Source organism: Amphiura filiformis, chromosome 16 (assembly GCF_039555335.1).
Source record: "Amphiura filiformis chromosome 16, Afil_fr2py, whole genome shotgun sequence".
Classification (NCBI taxonomy): Eukaryota; Metazoa; Echinodermata; class Ophiuroidea; order Amphilepidida; family Amphiuridae; genus Amphiura; species Amphiura filiformis.
Genome location: NC_092643.1, coordinates 48,889,667 through 48,906,734, shown reverse-complemented (window position 1 = coordinate 48,906,734; position 17,068 = coordinate 48,889,667). Strand labels below are relative to the sequence as shown.

General features: G+C 35.6%; 1 protein-coding gene across 1 annotated transcript in view; it reads left to right on the top strand.

The window, feature by feature from the left end:
- Positions 1 to 16,764, top strand: part of LOC140136119 (junctophilin-2-like) — a 160,450-nt gene extending 143,686 nt beyond the window's left edge. Inside the window, 3 exon segments of the mRNA XM_072157825.1 lie at positions 195 to 682; positions 685 to 888; positions 4,054 to 16,764. Coding sequence (XP_072013926.1) covers positions 195 to 682; positions 685 to 888; positions 4,054 to 4,182 — 821 coding nt within the window. The 3' untranslated portion in view covers positions 4,183 to 16,764.
- The last annotated feature ends 304 nt before the right edge of the window (positions 16,765 to 17,068 follow it).

Below are 17,068 nucleotides of genomic sequence, written 5' to 3'. Positions count from 1 at the left end.
TGTTGCCGATCAAACTTATGACAAAATAAGTTCATACAAAATGACTACCTTGGCTGCTGCACTTCCCTTTTTAAAGAGTGTTTTGTTCTAATTTATGGTATCCTGATAAATCACAAAATAACTCATTAACTTTAATAGTGGTATACTATTATTATTAAAACTTATTATTCTGTCTACTTTTTTTCTTATCGCAGGGAGTCCTGTACCAAGACGCAGACTAAGGTCACCTGAACAACAGAGCATCAGCTCCCAACATTCACGTGGTTATGCTGCACCACACCACGATATGGGGGCTGTTAAAACACAAAGATTTGAAGACGATTACAGTATATCAGATCAAGGTTATTACGACGACAGAAGGCACCCGAATTGGGCACCTGATAAACGTTACATCGAACGCTCGTCAGCGGAACTCACTCCCGATTCAGGCATTAGCACCACATCAGATTCAATTGATAGAGTACGGAGAGGTCCACCAGAGACGCGACGTGGTTTAGGTAAACGACAACTTACGAGGCAAGAAGGCATGGACGATAATGTATATCCTCAAAACCACCATGATCCCCATCATCAACACCATGATAGTCGCTATGACGACTACCGTCAAGAAAGCGTTGAAGAGGAGGAGGAATCGACCTCTTTTGATGTACGATACGAGGAGGATGAATCAATGAATAGACGCATAAACAACAACAGAAGAAAAAATCAAAGTTTAACGAAGCACCAGCTAAGTTAGACTTGCCTCCCGGACATTATAGAACATTTCAGGGACGATTCCCATCACGCTGTGGAATTAAATATTTACCCAAATCAACGAGTAGAGACGAAGATTGGAGAGATCCCGATTTAGACGCAGAGGGTGCCCTAGCAATACAGTCTGGAAGAATGGTAAATAAGTAAAACCTTTTCAATTGTATTTTTATTGTTTCCCATAATTTTACATATTTTTGTCAATTTCCCATACCACTATTCTGCAATTGATTCACTTGTCACTCTCAAATCATTTTTTCATGTTAATCTTAAAGGCCACCCAAATCCTAACTCGCCCCAACTTGTGTTTAATTTATTTAGTCTATCAAACCAACATTTTGTATATATGGGTCTTTTAATTGAGGTTTCATGGTGACAAAAATGGCAAATTGCTGAAGCGCCCCTTAAGGCTGACATACACATGATACAGTACTGACCTGTTGAAGTCTGCTTTTTCATAAAATCCACAACCTGCAACAAAAACGAAAAATTTCTGACTAGGCCTGAATCTGTTGTTGACCAATTAATTGGGTTTTGTGAAATTAATGGGGGTACTCGGGTGTGCTGCTGGAACTCAGAAACCCCTATAGCTGATTCGACAGTTTTTTACCAATTTTTTTCAAATCAGGACCCATATTTATGAATTTTTCTCAAATCAGGACCTACGTTTGTTTTGTTTTTTACCTTCAAAAATGGCCGATTTTACTGTTTTTGACCAATTTGTTTTAAAATTTAGGGATTTTTTTGTTGCAAAAAAGTAACCCATTAGAGTGCCATATCCCCATGTATTGCTCATCTTGGGCAATTGAATTATAAATTCAGCCTACAGGATTTCCATATAAAAAGTGGAGTAGCATGAGTCATCTTCTGGGGGCCACCAGGCCAATGGGAGGGGGCCTTTTTTGTGGCAATTTTCCTATGGGATTTCCTAAATACACCACTGCCTATAAATATACCACTTCAAAGAAATTGTCCAACAAGTTCCCACAACAGAAAAAATCGCAGCAACTAGCAAATTTTCATCTTATTTTTGAAACAATCCCTGCATATATTGCATCTCATAGTCCCATAGCATAACAAGCTGTGGCGGTACAACTTTAATTTGTCAATTGTAATCTCTATACTGAAAATTTAATTTGAAACCCTCGACCTCAATCTGCCGGGGTGCTGCTACTCATGGCAATTATAAGAAGATGCATCAATTGGGAATTTTATTAACACTACATGTGGTAATTCTACAGGGAGGTAAATCATCTGGAAATGGCCAGAATTCCAGAAATTTGGTTAAAAAAATACGAAAATTTTATTTAAAAATTTGGGTTTTTTTCACATTTTTCTGGAATTGGATGATGATATTTTGTCATGAAAAGAGCCAAAAAAATTCTTTTAGGAGGGGGTGATACCCTGCAGCCTATTCCCTGGACAATGTTCAATACCGCACACAAGCCCTCGGCTACCTGTCCAAGGACCAGATGGATTTTCAGTTTTCAGGAAATGGATGTTTTGCCCATTTACATACCAGATTCTAAGAAGATTCATTTCAATTGGGGATTTCACCACTGCCTATAGTAGTTCGTCATGGTGTAAAAGTAAAATGTGGCGAAACGAAGACACAATAGTTCCAATCATACAATCATTTCTGCCTCTAATTTTATGCTTTTTGACAATGCTGTCAGAATTCCATAATTTCATTTCGCACAATTGTGTTAGGGATTGTTGGGAACGAGTTATGAATTTTTTACCTCTAGAAAAAAATCCTCTTAGGCCGCAAAAGACCCTGTATTACAGGTGAACGAACTTGCCAAGTAGGGTCGGTCAGAATTTCATTCTTTTCTTTTCTAGAAAAGGCTAAATGACCTTAAAAATTCAAGTTTTTATGCAAACATATTTTGAAAATTGTCTGAATTTTCCAAAATCAATCCATTTTGGCTAAAGCTGGTTTTGATTGCATACATCTATAAACAACCTCCAAGATCTGCAAAATCTGGGTCATTCGGGCCCATAGAACAAGGTTTTTTCTTGTTGCCTTATGCTTCACATGTAGCTGTTGATTGTAGTTTGTCTAGCTGAAAGGAAATTAGGACATTAAAGATGAGATATTTTCATAACAACCCTTAACCTAAAATGATTGCATTACAAGATACCATATCTAGGTAAGTAGAGGCGCCACCTGCATTGCCTCAAGTCTCTCAGTATCGCGCTTCACATCATCAATTGTCTTTGACATGCTCAGTAATAGTGCATTTTTTTTTTTTGGGGGGGCTTCAACCATTTCTGGTTATAAATTATTCAGAGAGTATGACAGCTTATGCAAGCAGCACAATAATTATACGAGTGGATAATTATGCAATAATTGGCTCAATCAGGAGGATGCCTTGCTCTCATTGTAGCAGCACAGATTATTATTATCTCAGGCATGGGTAATTAGCAAGAAATAAATTTTGATAACAATTCTGTGAGGCTGTAGATGGGATGCGTTGCCATGGTGCCCAAGTATAATGGAATTGTGCAAATCTATGGCATGATCAGGCAAATCTTTGACTTACAGGTTGATTTAGAATTTTATTTATTTATTTATTTATTTGTCTTATTTATCTAAGAAATAAATGTTAAATAATAATTAATCCAAGGTTATAGCAATACCTATCTGAACTGACTGAATCCCCGGAATGGGCAGAGGTCTGCTTAATGTTTTCACTGTCAACTTTTGGACAGGCAGTTTTGGTGAAAATGTAAAATCTTTGCTAAGACCCTGGTGTAAATTCAAAATTTTGACTTCCATTTCATCGTTTTAATAAGCGCCCCCTGAAATTGACTGACATACATGCTTGGGTTGTTAATTAAGGTTGAATACAGTGCTGTTTGATTTCTAAAGTCTTAATGAAAAAGAAGTTACTATTTTATTGGGAAATGGAACATGACAATTTTGTTTGCAGTGCACATTGAATGGGCTTTTCCATTTAAAATCCACACTATCTGTGTGGAAGATTTTAGAAATATCTTCCACAGGGGAGCATGAATTTCAAATGGAATGAATATGTTAGGCAGCTCCATTTGAATTTCATACCACGTCTGCAAAAGATTCAAACTGAATCTTCTAGAGAGGGAGAATGAGTTTCAAATGGAGCTGCCTAATGTGTTCATTCCATTTGAAATTCATACTCCCCATGTGGAAGATATTTTCAAAATCTTCCACAGGGGGAGTGTGGATTTTAAATAGAATAGCCCATTGTAACATGAGTTTTCTACAAGCTGATTCTGAATTATAACAATTCTTATTATTCTTTTTTTCTCCTTTTACAGAGCTGGGCGGCTAGCAGGGGACTTGTCTTTTTGGTGCTAATTTTGAACCTTGGTTTTGCCGTGCTTTTCACCAACCTCTTTCTGCAGATGGAGGAGGAAGGAGAGCATGGATGGAGCGATTGGCGTTGACGCCGGCTAAAATAGACGTAACTGCAGTCCCAAAACGGATGGCCATCTAGTTACATTTATCCAATTGGTGCACTTTTTTCCAAGCTGACAATGCCATGATCTTTTCAGCTGCTTACATACAACAAGGCGATGATTTTCACTGCTCTGTGTAGTCGATCAAAAGCTATGTACGCCCTTGTTAGGGTGTTCTGATACGATATGGTGCAAGGTTGTGATGTGAGATTTGAATGGAAACAGGTGTTAATATTGCTGCATCTTTACTGCAGGAGGTGGATAGCCAGAAATGACCTTGATTATAAGTTGGTTTTTTGCTACATGATGAAACTAGGGTACATTGATTGTATCATGATACATCAAAGGCTGCCTTATGCCTTATCTTATTGTCAGTGCATAGTCATTTCATCAGAATATGGTAGTATGTTCAAAAAGATTAAATTATTCCAAAAAAGAAAGAGTCTTGAATTCATCCAGGCTTTTCAACATTCTCTGTGACAAGTTAATTATATCATGAAAATTACCATATTTGAGATGAACTGGTACTTCTCAAGAAATATATAACTTGCGGTGATTAGTTGTGTATCAAACAAACCTCAGTAAGGTAGAATAAGGCAGCTTTTTTGTTTTTTCTCTGACCGCATTCATGCTACAAATTAACACCTGTTTTCATCAGATTGATCAGTACGACAAACATGCAAGGAAATTGTCATGTATAGCTGCCTTGTGGAAGGAAATAGTGATTTATAGCTAGCTGCTGGCGATAAAGGATTTACAGTCAGAGGCAGAAATGAAGTAATGTGTGATGTACCATTTTTCATCATGATGTGACAGTGATGTCAGTGCGTATTTCATTGGGCGCAGGTTCAAATCGTTAGCATTCGCTCAAAGCACGCACACGCTTAAAGATGCCACATAGATGTGTGCCTGAAATAGCTGTCTCAGGGCTTTGATGTCACTGCCACATCAGGACAAAAAGTGGTGTAGTCTTGTGTATTATGTGCCAAATGCATCGTAAGTTGACAAATGCATTATATAATGGTGTGAGATTTGGAGATGCAGGATACATTTGGGTACACCTTTCACTATGGACCAGAATCGCCTCATCCCAATGCCATAGTTCAATAACCTCAATTAAACAATCATAGAGCAAAATTTGGCCTCAAGTTGGGGAGTATGAGTTTGTGTACCCAAATTACCAAAGGTCATTCAATGAATGTGCAACTGTATTGGGGTTAAAGAACTGTGCCCTGGTAGATGAGCATGTTGTGGATCCTAGTGTTTTATACACTTAGATCATTATCCTGGTAATGCAGATGTAGAACTTTGCATCATGCTATCTAAGTTTGATTGTTGTTAGTGGTCTTTTGGTCAGGCCACGACTTTTGATGATGAATATTTGCTCCATAGGGATTGGTCAGTATTTCTAGGAAGGGAAAGTGGAGGCTCAAAATTTTGTTTAATAATATTAAATCCATATCTTATGAAGCAGTCACGAGGAGCGTAGCATGCACCAATGACAAAAATGCTACACTATTTACTGCTTGATAAGAGCTCTGCTGCTTGATACAATATGGACTTTTACCTGTTTATGTTCTTGTTTTACTCAAAAAAAATTAAATTTGTATTTCTTGTTCTCCTCTCATGATCATTGTCCAAACAATGAAAAGTGGACAATTAAAAAAATCATGCAAATTACATGGGGACATTATCCGGATCTGATAAATTTTTTATAGGAAATTGTGTGAGAAATAGTGTATGATTCTTGCTCTCCTTTCCCACAAATACTGATCAGTCCAAGTCTACTTTTTAGTCAAGGAGCAGGAGCAGTCATAGGTCGACTTTCATCTCTAAAAGCTTTGGAAATGAAACACAACAACAAACAATTAAGCTTGTATACAATGTTGATGCATTGCCTACATGTAATATTGACCAATCATATCGCTGGCTGATTTGATTGTCAAAGAAAACATTTCTGCTTTGACTGTAACATAACACAGGTATAATACAAATTGTATGAAAACTGGATTATGAAAACTTGTTTTTAATTATAGTAGGAGATAAGGTATTGTTTGACGGCCAGCATTTGTAATAAGATTTTTTTAGAATGCAGTTATTGTAATGGTGCCTTGTTGTGATTCAAAACAGTAACTGAAAACTTGCATCATAAACAGCGACCATGTTTGATTGAAGTCAGCCATGTGTGTTAGATCGATTATCAACGAAAAGATGAAACAACTCGATTTAATTAAACTCTTTGCTTCTCATCACATTGTTGTTCTTATGGAGCACCATCAGTGGCATTGATTGTCAAATTCACTGTAGTATCATTAAGCATATCTTTTGATATCAGCAACTCGCACATGTGCATAAGCGTTCATGTGTGCACGTAAGCATTATTTTTTACTTTGTACAAGGAACATGAATCAAGCAATGATGGAATGAGTTTGAGCCAGCACAAACAATTTTTTTTCTGGTTTTCCTCATTATAGCTACATTAGCCACATGGACACTGCCAGCCAAATTATCTAAGAACCATTTTGATTGGTTATAAAGGGGCCTATATCATATATTTAACCAATCAGAGATAATGGTAAAAATGTCCAATAGGACTGAAGGAGCTAATGGATCTAAAAGCTAAAGCTGTATTTGATTGGTTGAAGTATATCATGTGATGTAATGGCACCGTAAGAAAGACAGTAGTGTCTGTGGGGTTAATTGTTTGTTAATTGCGAGGTTATTATTACAGCAAGTAAACAAAATAAATGGACGGGTCACTATGATGTGGACTACTTAACACAATTTCCCCATCAGAAGGCTTGAACCATTTTTGATATGGAAAACATGAACAAATTGAAAGATGGTATTGCTTTAAGTGTACGAAAATACAAAATATGGTAATCAGGAGTAATGTAAAGATGACTCGGCAGCAGAAAGACGTATGTCTATTATCTACTGTATTTATGCCTGTGATATGAGTTCACTCAATAGAGGTTGTGCATATGACGTATCATACCGTAAATATGGCGGACTACTCAAATGTATTCAACAAAAGCATGATTGCAATCTACTGCGACAGTTCGTCTCACACACATAACAAATGCACTACGATCAAATAGGTTGATGACAGCATTTGATTGAATGGACTGCACCGCGCCATGATTAAGGTGAAGGACACCGGTTCAAATCCTTTGTTTGGAGTCAATCGATAAAAGCATGCAGGGCCTCTATACACGTGCTGTGTATGACTGCACAAGTGCATGCTTGAGTGAACCTATCAAAGCAGCTAATTGTCTTTCTGACACTGTGCCATCAATTTTTAACCCTGTATATAGTGACTTGATTTGGGACTCAGATGCGTGATTGAATTCACATAGTTCTTGAGACCAATAAATTTAGTTTTTAAGATAACATAATACAGCCAGGGGTAAACACTACTCTTTTTAAAACTGACTGCAATATGATACATGTATTGGTATGACTTTCTATACACGCCTTACACAGGAACGTCGGCTTAACATTCCCCTACAAAGGAAGGAGTACTTTCATGGTTCATCTACCCAATTCTAATGTGGAGAGCAGAAGTTTTGAAATTCAATCTGCTGATGTTAAATCTAGACTTTTAATTTCCAAGTAAATACTCAAAAAAGTTGCCAACACAGAGAAATTACCGGAGACCTTGTGTGCCAAGTCCAGTACCACGACCATTAGATCACACCCTCCATCATATTGCTATGGTTACCATATTGTGTCAACAGATGTGTATGCTTTTGTATACTTTGATCAGCTCATAATCGGCGGGCCTTATAACATTGCGGATTAATATCAATATATTTTATTTTGAGAATTACCTTGTGACACCTCACCAGAATATAGACCAGACAGATCAACTTATAGTACTCTTATTGTGGGTCTACTTTTTCGGCATAGTGGTAAAACCTAACATTTCCGCCTATTAAGAGCTGATCAAACTGTAGCATTTTCAGATGTGGCTTTTGACTTTTTGTTGTTGAAAGGTGACATGAAAATGATTTTTTATGTACTTGTTTTTGAAACAAACAAAAATATTCTTCAGACTTCAGAAAATGCACTCTTGTATCTACTATAGTGTTTTGATAAATAGTATGTACACTTTGCACTGGTGTGTTTTTGCCAATATTATTCTATTTAATGTTGTTCATTTTTTGTACAGTAAATGTTTTTTCAAGAAAAAAATATTCTTAATGATGTGAAACTACTTGAACTTTTACAGAATAAATGTTGCTCGGATTGTTTTTTTTAGTGCTTGATTTCAAGCACATGGTTGTTTTTAGAAAACACTTTTTTGATGATGACTTTAGCTTACAACAACTGGATATAATTCAGTTTAAATACTATTGTTTTTACTGTAAATCTCCTACATCCAAATAATGTGCATATCAGTACAAGAGACGGAAACAAATGAATCAATTTTTAGACAAAGTATGTCACTTGTATTATGCACATGCACTATAAAAACTAACAACTAGCTTGCATGATTTATACAACTAACATCAACTGGCTTATAACTCGTAAAAAATTGTAGCTCATATTCATGTAAAATAGCATAAACAACATGTATAATGTTACCGCTTTTCAACCCTGTATGCAAATAATTACCCTACACGTCCCAATAGCAATTTTCTGCATGTTTGAAACACCCATTTGCACGTCAGCTTCGTAACTACACATTTCGCCTGAATAATGCTCATCTTTTTCAGGGTTGCCAAAGGAACAACATTGAAATGTTGCACAAATCAACACAAATCCACCCAGAATCAATTCGAGAAAGCCAGGTCTGTAGCCAGAATTTATTTGTGGCAATGGGGATTTTCCAAATGTACACCTTTTCAACAGAAATCTTCATTCTGGCCAAAAGTAGACCTTTATCCCCTCTGCAATTGATTTTTGGACTATGTTTAAACAAATTTCACCGAAAAGTTCCCGATTTGTGGTATACATGTATTTATCAAAATCAAAATTTTTGGCCAAATTTCGCTCTTTTTTTAGAGAGACAAAGCAGACCTTTTGCAGATTTATGGGGGATGTATCCCCCTGGCTGCAGGCCTGGAGAGAGCATTTTGAGATAAAATTGGTGTCTAATTATATCATTATTTTCTGTGAATATCATCCCCAACAAACTTCATGATTTGTCATTTTTGTAGTAAAATTCAATGAAAATGGAACTAAAGTAATGTTGGTCCACTTAGCTCCAACGTCACTCATAGTATCAAAGTGGTGGTGGCCATTTTGCAGTCTTGGGCTGATTCAAAGTTGCCAGATTGGGCTAGAAAGTGTAGGTTTTGGCAACCCTGATCTTTTTGTGCAACGTGGCAATCCTGCTTAAACAGCTACCACAATCGCATGCTTTCACTTTATAAAAAAATTCCCAGTCATACTGTTCAACAAACAATAATTTCATTAGCATTGTCAAGGGAAGCCATGCACTCAATCAATGCAAATATTTCTACCAGATCAAAAATGTGATTTGAACAAGAAAAAAAAACTGAAGAAAGAAAAGTAGGGTAGATTTTCATTTTAAATTTTTGATGATATCAGTTTTCTTTTACATAAGTACATCAGATTGTGTGATGAATAATCCAAATATGTCATGGGATTGTTACTAATTTATGATCAGATTCTGCAGATGATATTTTGTTGTATGATGGTAAGAAGTGTTGGGAATGGTATCGCTGCTGAAAGGTCATGCAAAGAATGGTTGATTCTAAAATCATTTCAGATATATTCTGATGATTTTTGTGTGGTATAAATATACTCCATTATTATTATTATTATTCTTGCGTCTTACCATCATATGACAAATGGTTTTCATGTTCTGTAACTATAATTGACTATCAATTGTATTGAACAAATGAATTGTAATATGAAATAAGGAAAAAGGGATATATTATTGTCAAATTTAATAAGAGATGTGGTATTTTGCTTGTGAGAGATGTAATGTTCAAATTTGTTTGTGTAGTTACATAATTTTAAGAAATTAAGAGGAAACTTATGTCATGGAATTAAAATATATGATTAAGCTGGCTTGAAAACCACATTCGTGGTGGGACTTCTCACAGTAAAACGTTGTATCATTGAAATCTTACCCAAACCAATTTTTTCCTTCAAAATGAGCTTGCAAAGCTGTCTGTTAATGTTGTTGTTAACTATTGTACAACACAAAAATTATGGATCTGATTAAATGGAGCTGTTTGAACATGAAATGTATGCTGTAAAGAATATTGTCATTGACGAACATAATTGGTTGGTGCCCATGGTACAAAATGTACTACTTTCTACTCGGAAATGGAATCAATAATTTTGAAATAGCAGTAAATTATATTACAAAGAGTGTCATGAAGTTGAGTAGAGTCCCAAACGAGTTGATTTTTATTGTCACACACTTTGTTTCCCCTCTACTTTAGTGTCTGTTCGATGCCAGGTGCATCCGTTCAATTTCTGAGAAGTGTGTTTTTAACATTTTGGGTATCAATTGGAATTATATATATATACTGTGTTTTAACCCCCTCAGCACTACCTGCCGATCTAACATTGCCTCTGATTGGTCAATTACATGACATCTTCACTTTCATCACCAATCAGAATGGAGCTTTGCAAATAATTCACTCCAATTTTTTGCATGGTGAAATTATTCTAACAATGTTGCTGATTGGTCCAATTGATAATGAAAACTTCTTTTTGACCAATCGGCAGGTAGTTCTTATGGGGTTAACACTGACATGCTACTGTTTGTATTGCTGATGTACCTGTTATGGATTGCTATCAGTACTGAAGTGTGGGCTTAAGACTGCATGGCTTGTGAATTCAAATGCCATATCAGAATATAAGCTGCTGCAACACGTACTACAGTTCACTCAGGAAAGGAAAGAATTTTATGTTAAAGTGGAAGTTACTCTGACCTAATGCATATGCTGTAAGCTTCTATTTTATAATTTTCATCTTATTTACAGCCTGTGAATTTGAGAAGTTAGTAAAATACAAAGTAATTGATGCACAATGCAGTTTTTAGATTACCAAAGTGCTCTCTAAAATGTAAAAGAGTGAATTTCCACTCTTTCAAGGAGTTGAACGAAGGACAACCTGTTTTTCAGTGGAAAACACTCTACAATGAAAGAAAGTACATTTTCTTTAGACAATATTCACTCTTTTGAGAGTATACACATACTACTTTTTCTATTCTTTTAGAGTGAAATTTTTCCACTCAAAAAAGGGTTTTAATGACATGTGATTGGTTAATCTACACTATATCCAGAAGTTGATACTTCAATGTATATATCTTGGTATATGCCCATTGGTTGGAGTAGGTCACATATTTTATTTTCTCTGGATAAAATATTGTTGTTTAAAAAACATTCTTGACATCAAAGAGCAATTTCATACAGCTAACCTGCACATAAAGTTTATAAATGTGAATAGTAAAGTGCTATTTATGCTATTTAGGAACATGTTTTTCACTGAGTTAACAGCATGGTATACGCAGCAGGAACGCGGTGGTGAGTTTCCCCAGTATATGGCAGAGAGCAAAGAAATAAAAGTGAGAATTGGGATAATAGCTGACATGAAATATATTAAAAGCCAATAACAACTTGATCAAAACTAGTCAACACAGTACAGCTTTTGTTAAATTCTCAACATGTCCAACTCCTTGTAAAACACCTGTCTTGTTAGACCAGCCAGCTTCAATTAGATAGCTTTAACCACAGCGGCTACAACAGGAACCTTCAAAAAGGCACTAAATCTACTCCTGATCATTACACACCTTAGACATCAAATCAACTTTACCAAGTTGAAAAGGGTTTTTGTTCAAAGACAACCACCCAGAAAGGCATATGGACCTGTATCCCATCACACATAAACATTTACAGAAAATGTTTAAATATCGGATATAAGAGTTTTAAGAGTTGACATAATATTTTGCAAAAATGTTTCCCAAAAAATGTTTTACAATAACATTTTGACAATATTTTAAAAATGTTGTTGTAGTGGGTTTTTTTTCATATAAAACATTTAACAATGTTTTCATGATCTTTATACAACCTGACATTTAAATGTTATATTAAAATGTTTTAACCAAAACATATTTATAACATGTTTATGTTTAACCCCCTGGATACTACTGGTCATCTAACAGCATTTCTGATTGGTTGATCACTTGAAATGCTCATTTCAATTGCCAATTATGACTAGTCTTTAAACCATTTATGGTCAAGCTTGCATTTGCGGATGATCTCATTAATACCCTCTTTGATTGGTTCAAAATTGGACACAATATTCATTTTGGCCAATCGGCAGGTAGTTCTCATAGGGTTAAAACATTTTTGTGTTTGCTGGGATATTGGATGCATAAACCCATTTTGTGTAAACAATCTTAAATGATATCAGTGCAGATTAAATGATTAAGAAAGAATGAATAAAATAGCCCACCTGCACCTGTAGTGTGTAAAAATAGGTGTAATAACAAACGAAGAAAATGTGTAGTACCGGTAGCATTTTTCTCCATTCTGGTGTTATGTGTGATGAAGCTATATCCATTTGACCTTATGTTTCGTGCCCAAAGCTGTACCATATATGCAAGGGCGAGCACCACTTCTTGATCCTGCTGCTGGGTTAGCTGGATTGGCACCAACCTTGCATGAGAATAACATTGAAACTTTGCTCAGGACATATGTCCCCTCATCCTGCTTCATATAATACTAACTATATGAGAGGACATATAAGAAAGCTGTGGTTCCCAATTTTACTGTTTATTTTGTGCAGAGAAGGTTGAAATGAAAGACCTTACAAGCAATGTTGAATTTTTAGAAGAATTAAGTGTGAGTGTTTCACTGAATGTGAACACATACAGATTGTGTAGATGAACGTATAACTACAGCTCTGCCATATCATCTGAGGAAAGTCAGGCTACTGTTTATAAGATTTGCAGCACACATATGTTTGTTGTGAAAAACACTTCCTTCCAAAGTCATCTAAAGCTACTTTCAAGGTTGTTATGTGACCACTAAATGGAACATTTCAAAACTGTGTGACAATGGTATTGTTGGCACAACTATTGTACATTTAAGTACACTTATTTCAATCCCTTGGTTTTATTTCCATGGTCTACTTCACCAATAACTGTATTCATGTGCAATCCTACAGTGCATGAAACCAGCAATGAAATAGGGGTAAGGTAATCAACAATATATTCTCCATGAGCACTACTCTAAGAACGATTTTGATTGGTTACAAAGAGCAGTACATGACTGTATTGAGCCAATCACAGATAATATGACAAAAATAGTCAGCATGACTGAAGGCGATTAAGCTTTGAATTGCTGAGAAAAGCTCTATTCTGATTGGTTACTCAGATGAACATATCATTTTATTGACCAATCAGGGACCATGTAAGAATGGCAGTAGTGCCCATGGGGTTATGGATTGATATGTGACTAAACATATATTATGTATTAAACAATAGAGTAATCATGTGTGATATTTGAGACCATGTTTGGAGCATATGCAATAGCGTGACAATGACTGCCTCTTTACTTTTTTCAATCCTTCACATTATTCTGTGTTATATTGAAATCTTCTGACTCTGGTCTATTAAAATACACAAATATCTGATTAGTGCAATCCAATTTCATAATTACAGGTGCTCATTAACCCAAACCCCACTAAGTGGTTCATGAGGTAATGGAAAGACAAGTCTTTCACGTGGTATTTCAGTACACCACTGGACATTACAATCATGCAAAAAGTACAAATACAATCAAATTGAAGGTATTGCTGTGGAACAAATCACACCGTGATTATGGCTTTAATGTTAAGTTATCTAGTGTCTCACAAACCACCTTGTAGTAAATGTAGCTTCACATGAATGTAATAAATGCTTTGTACATCAAGAAACAGGAGCACAAACTTGTGTGCATTATCATGTCTAAGTACACTTCAGGGCCGTTCATACTATGCCATAATTGCTTTGCGGTGCATTGCCGATATTTCGATTACTTTTTGCCGCAACTCAACGCAACCTGTCGCATTTCTAAGTTAAAATGTATTTAACTTAAGTACGATACCGGAGTGCAGTATTTTGCAGTACGATGCAGTGTGGCACCGCATCGCAAAGCAATTGCGGCGTAGTATGAACGGACCTTTATACATTTATTAGTAGTACTGAAATATAGGATTTATAGTTGAGAAACATAAAATCTGAAAGAGTTTAATGTTGCAAAACACAGTTATATAACAGAGATCAACAATCATTAATTAACCTACCACAAATCATAGCATTTGTTGAGTCTACACACAAAGTAGATGGTGCAGAATCTAAAGATTCTCTGAAACATGCTGTTGTTAAAATCCTAATTGATTCCGGCAAGGTGAAACAAATCCTCACACCTCGCAATGCTTTACTCTTTGTGCATGTGTATTGCTACCACTGTATAAGCTGAGCTAATGCGCACTACTTCACTTCTGCTATATTAGCATAATTATATAAATATTCATCAATCATTATACCTCTTTCAAATTTCAACCTCAAAATGCTCCCTTGCATTAATGTCTGTAATTGTTGTGTTGGCAGGGTTGTGCAACATAACCTATTTGTATGTTATTAATATTTATTTGGCATTTTATGTTAAAACATGTGCAATTTTGCCCACCAATTTGTCAAGAACAATCAGTATTGTTTGTAGGTAATAACACACACTGAGTATAAATTATGTAGATATGTATCGTGAAATTATTTATATATTTTTGCATGCACACTTGTCTTTTTATGTAATATTGAATTCTGTATTTTTTGTTTTGTTATGAGATTTTTATTTTTGCTGCTTTAGTTGTCTGTGCCTGTTTTCTGCCAAAAAGACTTGGCCTCTGATTGGTCAATTACATGATATCTTCATTTCAATCACCAATCAGAATGGAGCTTTGCAAATAATTCACCCCAATTTTTTGTGTGGTGAAATTATTCTAACAATGTTGCTGATTGGTCCAATTTATAATGAAAACTTCTTTTTGACCAATCGGCAGGTAGTTCTCATGGGCTTTAGATGTGTAATTATTTACAGAATTTTCGATTTCATCAGGGTTTCTTGCATTAATATCATTGCATGTTTTTGAATTCTAGCTTTTAGAACCCCAACTTGATTTTGCCATGTATATGTAGCAGAGAATAATTATAGTATTGCTTGTTAATCTCATTTTACTGACACATTGATGAGCTGACCAGCTCGTAAGAATTGTATCTTTTGTCAGCTCAATTGTACAAAACAACATGGACAATCTGTAGTACTAAATTGCAAAGATTGCACAATGCATATATGTAACATTCGGACCTTGAATTATAAAGTATCAAAAACTGGGTTTCATAGTAGTCAATTTCCAACATGACCACTGATTCATATGTTGGAATAAAATCAAACACAGCACCATGTAAGGATTTTAAACAAGTTTTAAGACATTTTTATATTATGAAATTATACAAGATATCATAATTTGATCTACCGTATTGTCTCTAATAAATGAAACAAGTTTAAAAATGGAGGGTGAAAATCACAAAGTATCACTTGCGGTTTATTTCCGGGCTCAAATCCAATATGGCAGTGCCCATGTAATAGGACATTTTTAGTTGGACTAGGTTTTATCCACATAATTTAGCGATCATTTTAAGCTGTCGGGAGAGGGAGGAAAGAAATATTTGGCAAGTCAAAAGGGGCAAGAGATTTTCAGCACACAGTCATGGTACCTTAAATAAAACGCTCTATACAGGCTGAACTCAACTGAGCCTAGGAATACAGTATGGAAACCTAAGATGCAAATTTCTTGCTTACTATACTTGCTTACTTATATATCTACACCATTTAAAGTTGGCAATTTGGGTTCCCAAAAACTTGTCATGTGCAAAGAGGGGAGGCAGATTTTTTGGCAGGCCATTTTGAAATTTGCCCCACCTAGGACAGATATTTTGCACATCTGTCACTTTTTTACTGAAAAATGTCACGGGCCCATTTATTACAGGCAATACGGTATGAATAACATGAGATAGATAAACGGGTGGAAACAGAAAAGAATATAATGTACATCTGTAATTTTTAAATCACATGTTTTTGATCAATTAATGACATTTTTTGTCATAACATGTTCAACAATTTGTCACTTCGTATTTCTTTAAATCACAGGTTTTGATCAAATGATAGGCAATTTTTGTGTTAACATGTTCAAATAATATAATTTCTGTCATATATTATTAAACCCACTGAGCACTACCTGCCGATCTAACATTGCCACTGATTGGTCAATTACATGATATCTTCACTTTAATCACCAATAAGAATGGAGCTTTGAAAATAATTCACCCCAATTTTTTTGTGTGGTGAAATTATTCTAACAATGTTGCTGATTGGTCCAATTGATAATGCAAACTTCTTTTTGGCCAATCAGCAGGTAGTTCTCATGGGGTTAAAATAAAACTGGGTGCAAAGCTTAATCATGTTTGTATAAAGGGGGACACAGTATCCTTACCAGCCCATATGTGGACAAATAAATGCTCTTTTGTTTCAACATCAAGACTTGTGTGTCAGTGTTTAGTTTATTTGTATTTCCATGTTTCTTTGCATGTAATGATTTGGTGCAAATGTGGGTGACAACTCTCTAGTCTGAAGGTTCCCTAATCCGAAGGCTCCTTAGTCTGAAGGTTCACTAGTCTGAACACGTAATTTACCATTCGCTAGTCCGAATTCTGAAAAAGGTTCGCTAGTCCGAATATCGGGTTCTCTAGTCCAAATATAGAATAAGGCTCACTAACCCTAAACCCTAACCATAACCCTAAACCCTAACCCTTATTCTATATTCGGACTAGAGAACCATTGGA